Below are 18,882 nucleotides of genomic sequence, written 5' to 3' on the forward strand. Positions count from 1 at the left end.
GAAATTTCAAGGAAATTTGGCATATTCCTTCTCCTTGGAGAAATTACTCAAAATTTGCACAAAACTTCGTGGAAGGTTCATTGAATTACGTAAGCATATCACTGTCTTGGTTATATAATTTTAAAATTCTGTGCATTACTTACATACGCAGAGTTCAAAAGTATCTCTTCTCTAAGTAGTCTTTCATCAAGTGTGAAGTGTAATAATGGCTTCATCATCATCTTCTTCTTCTTCCAGAGTTTCTAAAAAATATCATGTTTTTCTTAGCTTTAGAGGTGAGGATACACGTGACAACTTTACAAGCCATCTCTATGCAGCTCTGTGTTCAAAGAATATCAACACTTTCATAGACGATGATAAGCTTGATAAAGGAGATGAAATTTCAGAAGCACTTTTGAATGCGATCGAAGAATCAATGATCGCAGTTATTGTCTTCTCGAAAGGTTATGCCACATCTAGATGGTGCCTTGAAGAACTTGCAAAGATCATTGAATGCAAGAAAACGAGAGATCTGATGGTAGTGCCAGTTTTCTATCACGTGGATCCATCAGATGTAAGGAATCAAACTGGAACATTTGGAGAAGCATTTGTGAACCATGAAGAAAAGCAGAACTCAGAGAAGGTGATGAGATGGAGGAATGCTTTGAATGGAGCAGCTAATCTGTCCGGATTTGATTCAAGTAACATTAGGTAATTGTATGTTGATTGAATTTCCCAATTACAATTACTTTTTGTAAAATATTTAAGTTTGTTCAATGGATGGAGACTTCTCTTCTTTATTTGGTGAAAAGAAATTTATTTATTATATATAAAACTGTCAAAAAATATCGCTAGTATTTAGATATTTAATATGGACCATTAATGAAAAAATCTTGTAAAATATTTAAATGTAAAAAAATAAATTCTATAATATTTCAAAAAATTAAAGTACATGAATTTTAAGATATGGTAGATTATTTAATATATATATATATATGGAAGGATACAATTAATAGGGGACTCAAAATGTTTTAAAAAAATAATAAAATGAAATCGGTTTATATTTTATTTTAATAAATTTAATTACGGATAAATGTTGTGCTAAACTAGTATTGAGTATGTGGTAATTGAGTTGAACCGGACATTCTTATGAGCCAAACAAAAATACAAAACTATGAATTTTACTTTTTGTTATGGTTCTTTCAATGGAATATTATTAGATTAACGTTAGGTAACTGTTATGGAATGTATCCATTATGTTGTTTTCTCTTAATTCAGACGCTTTGTTTGCATAGATATTGTAATTAAAAAGCATTGTTGTTTCTATTTTGATTTAATTAAACTTACTAAAGTGTTTTATATTTTGTTAGGCCTGAAGCTGTGTTAATAAGGGAAATTGTCAAAAAAATATTGAAAGAATTGAATAAAATGTCCCCGAGTAAAAACAAGGACCTCGTTGGGATAGAATCAAAAATAGAGAAACTTGAATCGCTATTATGTCTTGAGTTAAAAGATGTTTGCAGGAGTGTTGGGATTTGGGGAATGGGTGGTATAGGCAAGACAACTCTTGCTAGTGCATTATTCACCAAAATCTCAAGTCAATTTGAGAGTGTCCACTTTCAAAATGTCAGGGAAAAGTCGGAAAAATTTGGATTAATTTGTTTGGGTGAAGATCTTCTCTCTGCAATATTAGAAGATCGATGGGCTGTTTTAGAGTCCACCTTCACCAAAAGCAGGTTTCACAATAACAAAGTTCTCATTGTTTTTGATGATGTGACAAGTTCAAAGCAAATAAAAAAGTTACTTGGAGATCTTGAATGTTTTGGTCCTGGAAGTCGATTCATTATTACATCAAGAGATAAACAAGTGCTTAAAAATTGTGGAGTAAGTCATGGTAACATATATGAGGTTGAAGGATTACCATTTAATGAAGATCTTATACTTTTTAGTCGTCATGCATTTAAACTGGATCATCCCCCTACAGATTACATGGATCTATCAATAAGGATAATAAAATTTGCTAAAGGTGTTCCATTAGCTCTTGAAGTTTTGGGTTCTTCACTATTTGAGAAGAAAAAATCAGAATGGGAAAGTGCATTGATTAACCTAGAAAAAAATTCAAATCCAAATACAGAGATCCAAGATGTGCTGAAAATAAGTTATTATGGGCTTGATGATCAAGAGAAAGATATATTTCTAGATATAGTATGCTTTGTTAAGGGATTTGGAAGAAATATTGCAATGGAAATCCTTGATGGTTATTCTTTTGATTCCAAAATGGGAGTACAGAATCTCATTGACAAGTCTCTTATAACTATAGATTATTCTGACAAGTCTTTTATAACTAGAGATTATTCCGATTGTATACAAATGCATGATTTGTTACAAAAAATGGGAGGGAAAATTGTCAAGCAAGAACCTAAAGATAAACGCAGCAGATTATGGTGTCATGATGATATCTATGATGTGTTAAGAAGAAACACGGTGAGAGACTGACTGATTAATTTTTTTATATTATTATAAATTGGATAACATCATTCATTTATTATTATTAATTTTTAATTGTCATGGATAATGTACGTACACATTCTATACTTGCTAATTTATTAGTTCCTACAGCGAAGGGTTAAATTAGATTTGGGGCATGTCTACATTTGAATTTTACAAAAAAGAAATATAAGAAAAAAAATTAGAATTTAATTTTAAAACTACGTGTTATAATAGTAGGGTTTGACATTTATTTAAGATACTAATTTACTGTCATCTAATTGTTAGGGAAGTGAAGCAATTGAATGCATCTCCTTGGATATTTCTAAAATAAAAGAGATAAACTTGAAGTGCAATGCTTTCTTGAAGATGCAAAACCTCAGATTCTTGGACTTTTATTGCCCGGACAAGCTAAATCGACATGGTTTCGGGAGGAGGCATTTTTATTGCGTGTGTTGCACAGTGGATGAATGGTCTTGTGAATATTGCACAGTGGATGAAGAGAATGTGAATAAGGTGCATGCTTTGCAGGGCCTAGAATTCAGTCCATGTAACATAAGGTTCTTTCGCTGGTTTGGATATCCTTTGGATTCATTGCCATCAAATTTTGAGGTGGAAAATCTTTTTGCACTTATCATGCCGTGGAGCAAAATCAAACAACTCTGGAATGGTCTCCAGGTATAAATATTTATCTTCATATTTTGTTTGTGTAGAAAATCATAAGGCTGATCATATAATTTATGTCACTTCCTCATCTCCTTAATTTATTGTTTGCAGCCTTTAGAAAAGTTGAAGCATATCAACCTCATCCACTCAAAGCACCTAATTAGAATTCCAGATCTCTCATTAGCCCCAAATCTTGAGAGTTTGATTCTACAAGGTTGTACAAGTTTGATTGAGGTTCATTCATCAATTCAATATCTAAATAAGCTGGATATCTTGAATCTTAAAGGTTGCAAAAACCTTAACAGTCTTCCTGCCAACATTCAATCAAAATTTCTCATTCTCTCTGGTTGCTCAACTCTCAAGAAGGCTCCAAAGATCACATGTAGCATGGAAAAAGTATATTTTGATGGAACATCTATAATAGAGTTGTCCTTGATTGAATTTCCATCAAGACTAGAATGCTTGGATCTTGAAGACTGTTCAAGGCTTGAAAGTCTCCCAAGCAACATTTGTGAGTTGAAGACTCTGAGGGCACTTAATCTCAAAGGTTGCTCAAAACTCCATAATTTGCCCCAGCAGTTAGGAAAATTGAAGGGACTTTCTAAATTGTCCTTGAGCGGATATAGGATTCAAGATCCAAAGGTGAATTCAGTATGGCCTTTTTTATCAGATTTGAGCTTTCTAGATGACTTAGATTTATCTAATTGTCGAATCATGAGGTTATCCGACACTCTTGGTAAGTTTTACTCTTTAAGAGAGTTAAATCTAAGCAGAAACAATTTTGAATGGATACCATCAAGCTTCAAACAACTTAAATTGGACTGTCTAGACATAAGTTATTGTGAGAGGCTTAAATGCTTACCATTAAGTGCTATGATTGTTAAAGCATACAATTGTATATCATTGGAGTCATATGATTTTGATTTATCCTCGTGGGTGGCGCAGGCCAACTTTGGTAACTGTTTAAAACTGGATCAGAACGGACAGGTATGACTTCCATTCTCTAGATTTCCTTAAATGATCGATGTTTTTTATTTGATATTTTAACAAATGCTGTTAAATATTCTTTTTGTATAGAAACAATGGGGGATGTTCTATTCGAGATATCTTTTGCTCTTTCCTGGAAATGAAATTCCAGAGTGGTTCAGCTTCCAAAATGTGGGATCTTCTATAACTCTCGAGGGGCTACCACTACCTCATTGGAAACTCTTATCTAATTTGACAATGTGTCTTGTTGTAACATCTCAAGACCATAACAAAGCTCCCCAAAATTTGGAGTTTTGTTGTAAGGTGATTGACATAGATGAAAATGGTATGACACTCCATGAAGAAGGTTGGAGGCTGGGGATGATACGTCCTAAAGACAACAGACTTATGTCAGATCATGTAATAGTGTGGAATGATCCGCTTAGTTTCCGGGGCAAAAAAACCCGGTGTTTCTTGGGCCAAAAAACCCGGTATCTTACTTTTGATTTCAGTGGAAAATATTACAATGTGGTGAAGTGTGGGCTTTATTCTGAAGAACAAGTGAAACAACATAAAGGAGATTTCAGCTCAAACATGGAAGAGGAACCACAACCCAAAAGACTGAAATTTTAATTACTTTTCATTCAGGTAAAGCTTTTGTTGTTTCTGAATTCATCAATCTTTAATTCCATTCATAGAATCATTAATTTATTAATTATCACCTGTAATTAATGATTAGCATAGACAAATATAGTAAGAGGCAAAGGACTTCCCTGCATAATTAAACAGGGGAACCAGGAGAACTATCAGAATACATGATTATTATTAATTTTTTTTACAATCTCTATAATCAGGAGAATTTAACAACTTTAAATATATATTTTTAATTTCTGTAAATTTAAAAAATAAAAACTTTAAAATTGTTGTGAAAGGTTAGGAGTTTTGTTTCTATTTTTTTAGTATTTATTTTTTTTTTTTTTTTTTTAAGTTTTGAATTATATAATTGGTTTTAATTTAGAAGTTTCTAAAATTTTTTTTTTCAATTCAGAAAATTTTCTTTTTTAATTAATTTAATAAATTTCTATTTCGTTTTGAAATGTCCATTTTGTCCTCTCCTCTTTCTCCATCAACTATATCTAATTCTAAAGGGATCAAAATAAAAAATTTTGAACATAAGGGCGCTTGAGGATAATTTACGGTGGCTTAAACGTTATTTACCCTTTATTTTTTAGCCGCCATAGCTCCGCCATAGCATGTGGTTGCAGAGCGGCCAATTTTAGCTAACAAACAAACGACAGAGACAATAACAACACAAAATTATCATACCAATTCATATCTCATGAACAGCTTCCTGATTTTCATATGATAAAGAAGAGTTAAAGGTTGAAGCTTCAAACTCAGTTGAACAAAATAAATATGCCCTTTGGTATAATTCCCAGGTGTTACTTTTCATTCCCAACATTACTCAGAAGAAGATTAAACCCTGTTTGGTCTTGCCAAGCCCACGTCCGATAGTTCCTTTTCCCCAAAATTATGCATTGTTTGTTCTCATTACTTCATAAATTTGATGGGTTCTTCTTGTTTTATAAGATAATAAGGTGGAGCTCACAGATAAAGTGAGTGGCATTGATAGTAATTTGAAAGTTGAGAAAGTTAAGCAGAAATTGGAGCTTTTTGGGATAATTTGCAACGATTCTTGTATTCCTGGACTGTATAATCGCTTGTTTTGTCCACAGGTGTGTACTTTTTGTATTCGTTGTTATCTTTATATGTTGTTGTTCTTGTTTTAATTTTGGTTTGAATGTTCAGTGCTTCTGTGGCTTTAGTGTAAAGGAGGTCAGTCAATGGAGAGAAGTTTGTCTCTTCATATAATCCAAGATGGGTAAGCAGAAAGCTGCCTTTAAAAAAAAAAAAAAAAAAATTAATTTGATTTTCTTGTGTAGAATCTTTTGTGAGTGGTGGTCGACTGGGTTGGATTTCACTTGTTGTAGGGATTTTTCAATGTGGAGGTGTTTTCGAGCTAATTGTGGATGGGCAGGCCAGGTAACCCCTTCTTGTAGAAATACTTCTGCTTCTTGTTGAAGTACTTCTGCTTTTTGCTATCAAAAAGACAAGTTAAAATGCTCTCAACCTTAAATTTCAAGTTTTCCTTCTTATAAGTTCATAATTCGTATGCTAAACCATTTCATAAATCCAAATTCGGTTCCTTCTTGTAATATTGTAATGAGTGTTTGTCTGACCTAAATTTGGTGTATGCTATTTGTTGGTCAATTGATAACTTCGGTTGTAGGCCTTTGCAGACAGCAACAACAATACAGAAGTTTTTCCGTCGAAACAAATGACAGAAAAGAGCTTAGGATTAGAACCACTGGGTGACAAGGCATGTATGCTGACTTCTCTTCTTATATTTCTTTTGATTTTTATGAGCTTCTTTCTTTCTTTGTTGAATTATACTATATTCGAGGAATTGCCAAGTTATGTCTTGCAAGGGTCTAAATCCTATTAATTGAGAGTCCTTATTCGTTGAGCTTGATAATGATTCAGAATTTATATTCTGTCTTTGTTTCAGCTAATTGTTTATTTTGCTGAGCGGATAATATCTGAGGGAACTCTCCAAAGAAATTCTGTTATGCAATTATCTGGTGATCAGGTTCCTTTTTAACTGCAGCTACTTAGTTCTTATCTTTAATTTTTTGATATACTTCTTATCATTTATATTATAAAAAGTGATTTTGAGGCTGAACAATTTTTAGAATGATACCATGGATGACTGAAAATAGATTATAGTTGGGGAAAAGTTTATTGGAATTCTTGTTGAAGTAAAATGCATTGAAACAACCCTAATCTAATATCAGGTACTATGAATCCCTTTCGCAAGATTGGTTCTTAGTATAATTAGTTCAGCCATAAAATTTGACAAGCACAAGATAATGTATCTTGCTATCATTTATTTGATTGAGTAAGCTTGTGCCCTGTTAAAAGGGCTAATTCTTATTTATAGCTAGTTGGCCATGTGATTGTGGCAGAAGCCAAGGTGTAGGAAATGATTGCAACTAGTGGGCAAGATAGATTCTTGTTGAAGTATATAAACTCCTTTGAAAGTATCAAATGAAAATGGATTCACATTTGGGATCAATTGTTCCAATTTAGAACCGTTAGGGTATGTCACGATATGATAACTATGGATTTGGTCAACTAAGTTTGTAAGAGTTAATTTTCCTTACTCCTCACTGCATTCAGTCTCCTTTCTATTCCTATTGGCACGTGGATGTTAGCAGTTGTTGATGTAATGCACTATTTTTTCTTTGTCCCATGGTTTTGATTAATCTGTTGAGTTTTTGGCTATATTAACTTATAAGTGTAATATAGTACATCTAGCAATTCATATTTATAGATGCAAGTCTTGTTAGCTTATTTGACTTGTCGATTGTGGAGTATCTTAACATTTTTATTCTCAACTATGCACATGGTTACCGCTGTAAACCTCAGATAGTATATCTACATTTATGATGGTTCTTTCCCTCATCTTAAAGTTTGCTTTCTAACCACTTGTAAACAGGCTGTCATAGCTTTCCCTTTTCGACAAAATGGGGTGCTCGTTGGATGCAAGTACTGACCTGCCGAGAGAAAAAAATTTGGCATTTATTTGTGCTAATCCCGTCCTTGGATTGTTGAATAGGTAAATATAGTTTGATATACCAATGGAATGGCAGAGACATAAGTGGGAAATATTTGATATAGCATGGCCATGTAAAATGCTATAATTAATATGTTTTGGCTTTTAGAAAAGCAATTCCAGAGAGGTGATTAAGATCACATGGTAACTGACTCCCAAGTCCTAGATTGATTGATTCTCTCACTGCACTGTGAATTATCCACAAACAATATCCTAAGATCACTCCTAGTTCCAGTAAGAATAGTAATATGGAAAAAATAGGTCGGCACAGCCCATTTTACATGTCCAGTTCTTGCCTATGGTTTCAGTTTAAGTTCTTTATTCCTATGCTTAAGGAGACAATTTCTTTCATTTGTTGTGTGGTGATAGTGAATTTTTCATAGTACATAAAAGTGCAGTTTCAGTGCCTGTCATTCCTGTTTTGTCAATCTAAAATCAAGTGTAGCTGCATTGCTGATTTTCTTGTTGGATTGTTGCTTTCATTTCAGGAGAAGAGCACAGAGAAATGGTTATTTGGACTTGATGATATAAAGGAAGCTGCTGAAATCATCATTGTAAATACCGCCAAATCATACTTCGGCTTCTTTACTGAGTAATTTAAATCTCTTTCTCTACTGATTTTTATGATTTGATGCTGATCATAGGTTGAAGGTGCAATGGATAAGCTTGCGATGGAGGAAGCTGGCTTCCTAAATTGTGTAAGTGTTCCTTGTGGAGCACCACAAAAGGTTTCTGCCAGAGAATTACCACCACAGGAAAAGGTTTGGTTCGAGACTTGGAAATTTTGGAGCCTGTGATGATGATTTATACAAATGTATTAATTTCCCAAGTTTTTGGGTCGAGATGCTCTGAAGGAAGTAATTGAAAATGCGGAGTTGTACCAGCTACAAGTTCCAGACCGAGCAATGGAGTGTACATAAAGCTCATATGAAACTTTTTTTTTCTTTCATTTTTTTTCTTTCAAATAGCTTGTTTATGAACTTTTTCTTGAATCAATAGAAGATAACTGATGATGCCAGTCTTGTCATCAAACAAACAGATGGCAAACTTTTTTTCCTCGACTTTCACATATAGAAAGATTTCTTCGCCATGAAGTTACTTGAAGGTTTTCCATATTTTTTTGACATAATAGTCATCGGTTGTCCCTGATTATCATGGATCAATAATCGAAATGACAAAACAAAAAAGAAAGTTTGTATCAATCATTGTAGTGAACACAACAAAATAACAATGTTTCAGTTTCGATAAAGAAAATACAAATTCTTCATCTCGGTCTCAGATGTAACAAATCAAACACAAAAATGATCGGTAAACAATAAAAATGTAATAAATGGAGTGAACTAACTGTTTCTTCAACAAGTGTTTTTTGATAATTTTATTCAATGATATTATACTTACAAATAAATCTTACAAAGATTTTTATACAAAGTGAGGTGACAAAAAATGAATGGAAGAGTAAAACAAAAAGTCAAGCTCATTAAATTCACTTTTCCACTCATTTTTTGTCACATTACTTTGTATGAAGATCTTTGTAAAATGTCTTTGTAAGTGTAGTATTACTCAATTTTATTTAAGGTTAATTTGGTTAAATAATCAAAGCAAAAAATATATATAAACGAAGCCTAAAGATTATTTCCCCTTTTAATAAAAAGAAAAAAAAATTATATGGACTTATATTTGGGCGAGTAATGCTACCCTTACCCACTCCCTTACTCACTTTCTCTTACTTTTATAAATATACAGTATAGTACGGGTACCATATGTCATTTTAACAAAAGTGAGTAAGAGAAAGTGAGTAAGGGAGTGAGCAAGGATAGCATTTTTCTATTTGGGCCAACCGAGATCTGATTACCCAAACCCAAAACTATGTGACATCTCGCTTTCTCCTCTCTTTAATAGACAAAACGAGACAAAAGGGGAATTCAAAGCTAGTAAACCAATGGTTTTACCGGTCTGACCGGTTAAACTAGCAGTTTCCGGTGGTCTAAAAAGTTTAAAATCTTGCAAAAACACTCTCAAAAACTTTTCAATCCCTATAGGTTTGAAATATAGCAAATACAACCCTACAATTTTTTGGGTTTTGACTTTTCTAACCAAATTTCAGCTGATTTTGACAGCCAAAACTCAATCTGACATCACCACCTGAACCATCATCCTCTAGTAACCTCAGAACTTGGTAGCACCTTGTTCGTCGGCTATGACTCGCGAACACCACTACAATTGGGTTCATTTTTCCAAAAAAAATTCAGCTAATTTCAACATAAAAAATTCAATCAAACACTACCACCTAAACCACCAACCTCCACTCTACAAAATTGATCTAACCCTGGCACTTGGTAGCCCCCAGTTCACTAGCTGTGACTCGCGTATTGGGTTGATTTTTCCGACCAAATTCTGACGACCAAAATTTAATCCGACACCACCCCCAAAACCACGGCCTCCCCTCTAAAAAAGCCCTCTAACCCTAGCACTTGGTAGCCTCTCGTTCGTCGATTGTAAGAATAGGGATTTGTGTGAACAGTAAAATTGGAAATTCAAATCGGAGAGGACACCGATCGACAGTCAGACAGGTCTAGTTTTCAGAACATTGCTAGAAACCTCGCAAAAATCCAGGGCCCTGTTAGTTTACTCTTTTATTTTTACACTTTTGTTCATAAGTTTAGAGCATATTTACTTACAGTAAAGTGAAACTTTTTAAAATATCTATAATGCCCTTGTTATTTTATTCACATATTAATAGAAATTAATAAAATATATAAAAAATAAAAGTATACGATACACTTCCAACAAATGTTAATTTTTCACAGAAGTAATGATTGTTATCTAAATCAATAAAGCTACAGACACCAAAATACTTGCACCGAAATTGTGTACTGGCCTACATGTAACAACTCTGATTTTTTTAACAATTTTTTTCTAGTGAACGGCCGTCCATCAAATTTGGATGGTCGTTCACTCATATAGACGCCCGTCCATATTATATAGACGGGCGTCCATATACAAGGGACGGACGTCCCCATTTAAAGGACGTCTGTCCATAAATAAAATACAATAAAAAAATTTTATAAACATTTGGGACGGTCGCCCATCTGTTATGCGGGCGCCCGTCCTTAACCAAAATATGAAAAAAAAAAAAAAAATCTTTGGGGTGGACGGCCGTCCCTTACGATTGGACGGGCGTCCATTCCCGTCCATACTTTAAAAAAAAAAAAAAATATTATATAGATGGGCGTCCATATACAAGGGACGGACGTCCCTATTTAAAGTACGTCTGTCCATAAATAAAATACAATAAAAATTTTTTATAAATATTTGGGACGGTCGTCCATAAATTTTGGACGGTCGTCCCTTATGTTTGGACGGGCGTCCATTCCCGTCCATACTTTAAAAAAAAAAAAAAAGTTTTAAACATGGATACTGCTACCACGTAGAGAAAGTGCAGTGCGGGATGTTCTTTTAGGTAATGAAGTTGTACCTGCTTCATCACTAACTAACCAGTCTGATAAACCATCTAGCAGGAGAAAAGGGAAGGAGAAGAATATTGATCTTCCTCTAGAATCAGAGAATATTGGTGGTGAGGAGATGCCTGGTCAAGGCAATACTAGCTCAAGAAGAAGCAAACACCACAGAAGTCATGGTAAAGAGAGAAGACACAAAGGTTCAGAGAAGAATGTTGAGGGAAAAGAAGATAATGTTCAGAAAGGAAAGAAGAAGAGTAATCATAGCCATCATAGGCATAAAACTCGACAAAAAGCCATCTAGCAGGAAAAAGCCATGGATACTGATACCATGATACTGATACCAGTGGGTTGATGATTGACGAAGTCTTTTCCATAAGGTGGGTAATTGGCCTTGAAAAGAGTTGAAATATAGTTGTTGTTACCAACATCAACTGCAGAATCACCAAAAGTAATGATGGCAGGAACAAGAGGCTGTGAATACCCTTTCCTTGAAAGAGTGAACGCAAGGACGACTAATAACAGTAACCTTCTGCAACTCAAATCCATGGCTCTTTCGAGTTGGGGAAGGCAAACCCCGTGATGAATTTACACAACTCAATGGAGAAGAAAACGATTTCGATGACCCTCGTTTGGATTTTTCCTTAAGATATTTCCCATCAGGATTTTGTTTGGAGTCCGAGAAAATCTCATTTTCCGTTAAAGAATCGTAACCAAGCTCAGATTTTTTCTCCAAACCCAGCCTCCCATCTCGGCTCTGCTCCTGCTCACACTCTCCCCGTGAGTCGTACTCGCTCTTAGAACGCTGAAGAGACTTCTCCTCGGAGGATTCAGCTTTAGCATTAGTTGCAGGAAAGGATTTAAGTTTGCGGAATCGTTGTTCCAGCTCAGAGGGAAGAACAGTTAATAAAAACTAAAGGACGGCCGTCCAATCATTATGGACAGCCGTCCATACATAATGGACTTACGGAGGCCCGTCCAAACGTAAGGGATGGTCGTCCAAAATTTATGGACGGTCGTCCCCAAATTTTTTTTATTTTTATTTTCATATTTTGATTAAGGACGGGCGTCCCTTATTTGCGGACGCCCGTCCAAAATGAAGGGACGGCCGTCTATAACGGATGAACGGCCGTCCCTAATTTTTATAAAAAAAAATTATTTCATTTTACTTATGGACGGGCGTCCATGTGAGTGAACGGCCGTCCAAATTTGATGGACGGCCGTTCACTAGAAAAAAAATTGTTAAAAAAATCAGAGGCATGTTACACGTAGGCCGGTACACAATTTCGGTGCAAGTTTTTCGGTGTCCCTAGTTTTATTGTTATCTAAATATAATATGGACCACTTTTAGTATATTATAAAACTTGCTTAATTTCACATTTATGAAAATATCATCTAAGTATTGCTCATCACAATTATAAATACAAAAGATATTAAAACTAAAACTCTAGTGAACAATATAAAAAATTTAAAAATCCAAACTTTTTATTTTTTTTATATTTGATTCATTCCTAACAATATGTGAATAAAACAAGAAGGGTGTTATAAACTTTTTTATTGAAAAAACTAACCTGACTGGACTAAATTGTTTGTATCTCATAGTAGTGTAATATACTTCAAACCTTAAAAATAAAACCCCTTTTATTTATTCATTTTCTTAGTGTTTATCTTTCCTCCTATACCATCCCTTACAAATAAAGTCATTCACTTTGTTTAAAAAATATTAATTTTTCCTAAAAATTATCAGCAGAAAACATCTTAAAAATATCAAACAGTACAAAATCATTAAAAAAAAATTCTTATAATTCAAAAATGCCTTTGAAATATCAAATATAACCTCTAAAAAGAGTATTTTAATATTTTTTGAACAAAATAGATGAATTTAAATATTAAGTTGTCTTAGAAAATGAACAAACCCCGGTCTATGAGAATTGATGAAAGATACGTTGGTTTAACATATCTTAATGATATAAGAGTGTGTTTGGTTTATGGAATGTTGTATTATTGGGAATGTTATATTAATGGAAAGATAGATTACCTTGAGAGTGTGTTTGGTTGGGGGTAATAAGGGATTACTGAGGTAATGTCATCTCATATTATTTGATTACCACGTCTGATTGTCAAGTAACATAAGATTTTGATAATCTTCTAAAACCAATAGTAGTTACTATTGGTAATATAAGAGGTAATCTGATTACTTTAATTTTCTTAAGTATTTTAAGATTACTTAGTAATCTTATTTTTGTTACAATTTTACCCCTTATTAATAAAATTTTAAGACAATAATGCCCTTGTTTTAAAAACAATTTACAAAAATACTAATTGACTATTTTATCCTTATATACAAAGTTTTTAGGACATAAATACCCTTGAAATTAAAAAAAATTACCCAAGGGTGGTGGCCGGATCTGGGCACCACCACCAATTGCCAGTGATAGAATGGCACATGACCGGTTGGATCTAGCCGGCTGTGCGTCGCTAAGGTCGTTTCTGGCAAATCCATGGCCAAAAATAGCCATATTTGGCCTTTCACGGCCTGATTTATGGTCGTTTCATGGCCAAAGATGTGGCCGTGAAAGGCCAGATATTTGACAGTGAAACGGTTGTTGTTTCACGGCCAGATCTCCACTATCATCACTAGAAGTGGATTGGGGTAGGTGGGGGTGTTTTTTGTTAAGTTTTAAACTTTTTTGTTGCTGAAGTGTTTTAGCTAAATCTGAAATGTAGGGGGTTAAAAGAAATTATTCAAAAAATAATAATATATTAATATTTAAAAAGGAGGGCACTTTTGTAATTTATATAACATACCCATTAATTTATTTCAACCAACCAAACACATTTCCCTAAACATTCCCAATAATCTTCATGGTAATCTATATTTCCATTAATACAACATTTTCTGAACCAAACACATCTTGAAAATTACTAGGAATGTTTAGGAAAATGTGTTTGGTTACATTTAGACCTGGCAAAATGGGTCTATACCCGCAGGCACCTGTTTTGAAAACAGGTATGGATAGGCATTTTAGGACTCGTTTTCATATGACCCGTACCCAACCCTACCCATTTTTAAAACTGTTGGGCCAAGTATACCTAGACCTGGGCAAGGACTGGTCCCAACCAAGTCCGAGTCGAGGCCCATTTGGGACTGGTCCCATTTGGGACTAGTCACTCATGTCCCAGGCCCATGAGAAATTTCATGGCCCAGATCGGGGCCTGGAAAATTCTGTTCCACCCCCCAACTTTTTTATATATTGGGGTTAAAAAAATTATGTTGGGGGGTTTATGTATTTTTTAGGGTCTTGGAAAATTTTTTGCACACCTGAAGATTAGTAAATTTTGTAAAAGATCAATTTAACCCTTAATATTTTTGTCAATTTTAAATTATAGGGGGTTTTTGGATATTTTTTAGAGGACTTTTTTGAAAAACTACAAGAGGGTTTGGGCCCGGGCCTTGGATTGTCCTAGGCTTGGACCTTAGAAGAGGGCCCAATCTAGGGACTGGTCCCTCCTTCATGGGCCTAGTTCGAGTTTGGGACCAGGCCTCGTAGGATCGATCCTTGTGAGGACCGGTCATTAGATTGGTTTTTTGAGCTGATTTTTTAGGACTGGTCCCAAATGCCCAAGTCTAGGTATACCTATGAGTACCCGTATTTTGAAACAAAAAAAAATATCCCATTTCAAAAAAACGCAAAGCCAGCCAGCAACAATGCTTTACCTAAAACCTACAATTCTTCAATGATCAATATTTGGTTACCAAGTATATTCTTTCCTTTGCCAACCTGACGCTCACTCATTTCTTACTGTTTCAATATATGAATCAGACGGTAGGCCCTCAATCTTCAACTATCGCATATGCTAATCACGCGATCATCATTGCATCAATAAAACCTTGCATTACAATTTCTTTTATTCCAATTTCTGTGTACATTGAATAGTATATATTTTGACAATATCACCCCCCGCCTCGATCTGTAAATCTCTTATAAAATCTCGTAGGATCTGTTTATAGAGACATAAAATACTTTTAAAATAACAAAAGGAAGAAATAAAAATATTACTTTCATCTTCCTAAGAAGAAGTGACTTGGAGCAATTAGACGTAATCCAAGGTCAAAATTCTTGTGCTATCATCACCTTGAAGAAAACAGCTATGGCGAAGCAATGAAATCAAGTACAACAAACACATTAAATTAACATACAAAACAAAGGTTGTCAGCCTTTTTTGAAAAAAAAAAAAAAAAAACGGTCAATCCAACTCCCTGATGCATCCCTAACCGTTCGATTAAGTTCGTAATTCGTGTAATGCTCCTGTTTAGGTGATTCAACGGTCCTGATTTAAGAAATCTGCAAGCTTTCTATATAACACAACCCTCCAAAAATTTGAAGGTTAAACTGGAGTCAAACCTTTCCATAATTGGGAACTAAACGGAGTGAGCTGATGACTCGTATCTAACTGTGAAAAATGAAAACAATAGAAATTGTGGGGGTGTAACTGCAAAATTTGAAAATTAGAGTGAGAAAAATGGGTACCCACCGATCGACCCGTACCTACATATGGTAGGGTGCAGGTCCAAAATATGTGACCCATATAAAATAAGTTCGTTTTGGCCCGTACCCACCCGTTTTCCCAAGTCTAATTAGATTGGAATAAATTGGTGAGTATGTTATATTGATATGTTTGGTCTGGAGGAATAAATTGGTAGGTATATTATATAGATTACTAAATTACCTCATGTTTTTAAATATTAATATAATATTTTTTGAATCATTTCATTTAACCCTCTATATTTGAGCTTTTGCCAAAACTTCCCAGTTACATAAAAGTTTAATTTCTGATAAAATCACCCCCATCCACCCTAAGCCACTGCCGACAGTCGTCGGAATGGTGCAATTGACTGGATTTGGCAATCTTTTACCGATATGACCGTTTCTGGCCAAATCTACAACCAGAATCTGGCCGTTGACCTCGGCCAGATCTATGGCCATAAATTTGGCCGTTTCTAGCTAAATCCATGGTGGATTTGACCGTTTCTAGCCAGATCGGCACATGACCGACTAGATCCAGCCAATTGTGCATCGTTATGGCCTCATCGTTTGGTGGTGGCCTTTGATGGCAGTGATGACTGTTGACGGTGGGCGATGGTTGCTAGCGAGCGGTGGTGGTCTTAGGTGACCTGCAATTTGTTTTAAGTGACTTGCAATTTGTTCTAAATACAAGGACATTACTGTTTAAAAAACTTAATTAATTAGAGGTAAAATTGTGATGATAGGTTCTTGTAAATTAATTTTAAATTAAGGGTATTATTGTCCAAAATTTTTATCAATAAGGATTAAAATTGTAACAAAATTTACATTGCCAAATAATCTTCAAATACCTAAAAAAAATTGAGGTAATTAGATTACCACTTATATTACCAAAGGTAATTACTACTTGTTTTGGAAGATTATCGAAATCTTATATCACTTAACAACCAAATATGTAAGGGTGTTCAAAAAAACCGATTAGAACCGGAACCGGCGGGTATCCTGGGTTTGGTTCCGGTTCTTACCCAGAACCGGCCGTCAACGGGTAGGTTCCGATTATAAATTTTTTGGAATCGTTACTGTGCGGTTTCGGTTCCGATTTTTATAATTAGGAACCGAAACTGGGAACCGAGAGTAATATAAAATAAAATTAAAGAGTAGGGGATTAATAAAAACTTTTGTAGAAAAAGTAATACATTTATATTTATATTTCATAACATTTAAAGTAAGTTGATTTAATTTTTGAGAATCTATCTTTACAAAGTAATGGAGTTTTTAATTTTGAATTTATAATTTGTAAGTTTATTTTTGTTAACTAGTTCCAAGTGGGGGGGTCTTCATAAGTTTTTTTTTTTTTTGCCATTTTAAAAACTTTTGAGGGGTCATGTAATTTTACAGGGTACCTAGAACCGGAATCGAAACTATTGTTACAGGTTTCGGTTCTGGGTACCTAGGAACCGGAACTGTCGATTCCGATTCTAAATTTCAAGGAACCTTCGGTTCTGGTTTCGGTTCCTTAAAAAAATGTAGGGTACCTGAAAACCGAATACCCCTACAAACATGATAATCTAATAATATGAGGTGACATTATCTCATAGTAATGGGAGATAACTTCCAACCAAACACACCTAAGAGAAAAACAAGGGGAGGGAAAGCACGTGAACCTATCTCATTTATATAATAAACAATTAATATAATCTTATTCTTCTTTTATATTTTCTTCTCTCTCATCAAATACTTTTTTTTTTTTTTTTTCAAATTAAAATTTTGGACACAGAATTATGATTGGGAAGTAAGTATTAGCATATTTAAGATACGTTCTTCTGGACAAATAAAATAAGTAGTAATTTAAAGATGTTTTATCGACTGTGTAGGTATTTTTTTTTTTTTTTTGGATTTTCATATAAACATGCTGAATATATTTTTACTTTTCGTATTTTTAAATAATGTTTTCACACATACATGCCGAACATTTTTCATTTTTAACATTTTTAAATCATATTATGTATTCTCTAAAGAAAAGAGAAAATAAAAAACACAAATTTTATAAGGCCCGTTCGTTTACAAATTTTATGTTTTATTTTTTATCCTTAGATTCTTAGAAAATCGCATAAAACGTGTTTGCTTACGTTTTCCTTTTTCTTTGCCCCCAATTTATTCTCTTTCTTTTATTATATATATATATATAAATTTGACAAAATAAAATTTTGATTAATTTATCAATTCTATATTTATCAATAAAATTTACGGGTACACTTAATTCAATAATAATTTTTTTTTTTCATTTTTGAATTCAAGTTCAAATGTCATTTGAAATGGAACTGTGAGATGGAACTGTGAGTAGCACTATTGTTCTTGAAAAGAACACACGGTTACCTTCTTTGTCTTCCGCCTTCACTTAGCTTCAAAGGGCAGTTTATTAAAACAACCTCTCAAGTTTGAATTTAATTAAAAAGCTATCAAGTTTTAAAGTTTTAACTAAATAGTCATATTATTGATTAAGGGTAATTAAACTTGATTAGTGCTTAATTATGATTAAAGAAGTATTATGTAATCTTTTCAAAATTATACTATATTCCCACAAACCCGAAATTGTTGCAAACAAACCCAAACACCTTCTTCTTCCTCCCGCCATTAACGCATCTCTACCTCTGCATCTTCTTCTCTTCTTCTNATTCTTTTAGACACAATCATGCATGAACACATTGTCACAATGATGAATTCTTCATATATCACAAAGTTTTTCACCAACTATAAATATGTGAAGAAATTTTAGTTCTTACATGCAATGTTATAAATTACTATATCTTGTACTGATTTAAGTGTATTCATTCACACAAAAAGAAAAAAAAAAAAATTGGAGACAAATTTGTTTTCAAGAAGAATAAGGTTCTTTTAAAGTCACTTTTTGAACCTATTGATATATACAAAACTCATAGACTTATATGACTAAAACCTAATGCTGGATACATAAACAACAATAATAAAAAGAAATCACAGCAATATTTGTAGGATTGGGATATATTATACTATAATTGAGGCCCAAAGCCTAGGGTCGGTATGATTTAGCCCATCTATAGGACGACACAATTAAAACTAGGGTTTTATCTCTATCTCTAACCTA

At 33.8% G+C, this 18,882-nt stretch overlaps 2 protein-coding genes across 3 annotated transcripts in view; both read left to right on the forward strand.

Annotated features, from left to right (window-relative positions):
• Positions 1-205: 205 nt before the first annotated feature.
• On the forward strand, positions 206-5,929 carry LOC116138629 (disease resistance-like protein DSC1). Its single transcript, XM_031424332.1, has 7 exons — positions 206-690; positions 1,350-2,463; positions 2,755-3,144; positions 3,244-4,119; positions 4,210-4,444; positions 5,689-5,809; positions 5,908-5,929. The coding sequence occupies exons 1-7, from the start codon at positions 206-208 to the stop codon at positions 5,927-5,929; spliced, it is 3,243 nt and encodes a 1,080-aa protein (XP_031280192.1).
• Positions 4,653-18,882, forward strand: part of LOC116138556 (twinkle homolog protein, chloroplastic/mitochondrial-like) — a 46,813-nt gene continuing 32,583 nt past the window's right edge. Inside the window, exons 1-2 of one of the 2 annotated variants that reach the window (XM_031424273.1) lie at positions 4,653-4,746; positions 5,538-5,980. In XM_031424273.1, the coding sequence (XP_031280133.1) occupies positions 5,943-5,980 (38 nt within the window). In that variant the 5' untranslated portion in view covers positions 4,653-4,746; positions 5,538-5,942. Of the gene's footprint in view, positions 4,747-5,474; positions 5,981-18,882 lie in introns of those variants that run through there. The other variant, XM_031424272.1, reaches the window with a different exon arrangement.

Source organism: Pistacia vera, unplaced genomic scaffold, assembly GCF_008641045.1.
Source record: "Pistacia vera cultivar Batoury unplaced genomic scaffold, PisVer_v2 Contig342, whole genome shotgun sequence".
NCBI lineage: Eukaryota > Viridiplantae > Streptophyta > Magnoliopsida > Sapindales > Anacardiaceae > Pistacia > Pistacia vera.

Coding starts and splice junctions, on each gene's coding strand:
- LOC116138629 (XM_031424332.1), top strand. CDS start 206: ATGGCTTCATCATCATCTTCTTCTTCTTCCAGAGTTTCTAAAAAATAT. Junction 691..1,349: donor TTTGATTCAAGTAACATTAG/GTAATTGTATGT, acceptor ATATTTTGTTAG/GCCTGAAGCTGTGTTAATAA. Junction 3,145..3,243: donor AACTCTGGAATGGTCTCCAG/GTATAAATATTT, acceptor TATTGTTTGCAG/CCTTTAGAAAAGTTGAAGCA.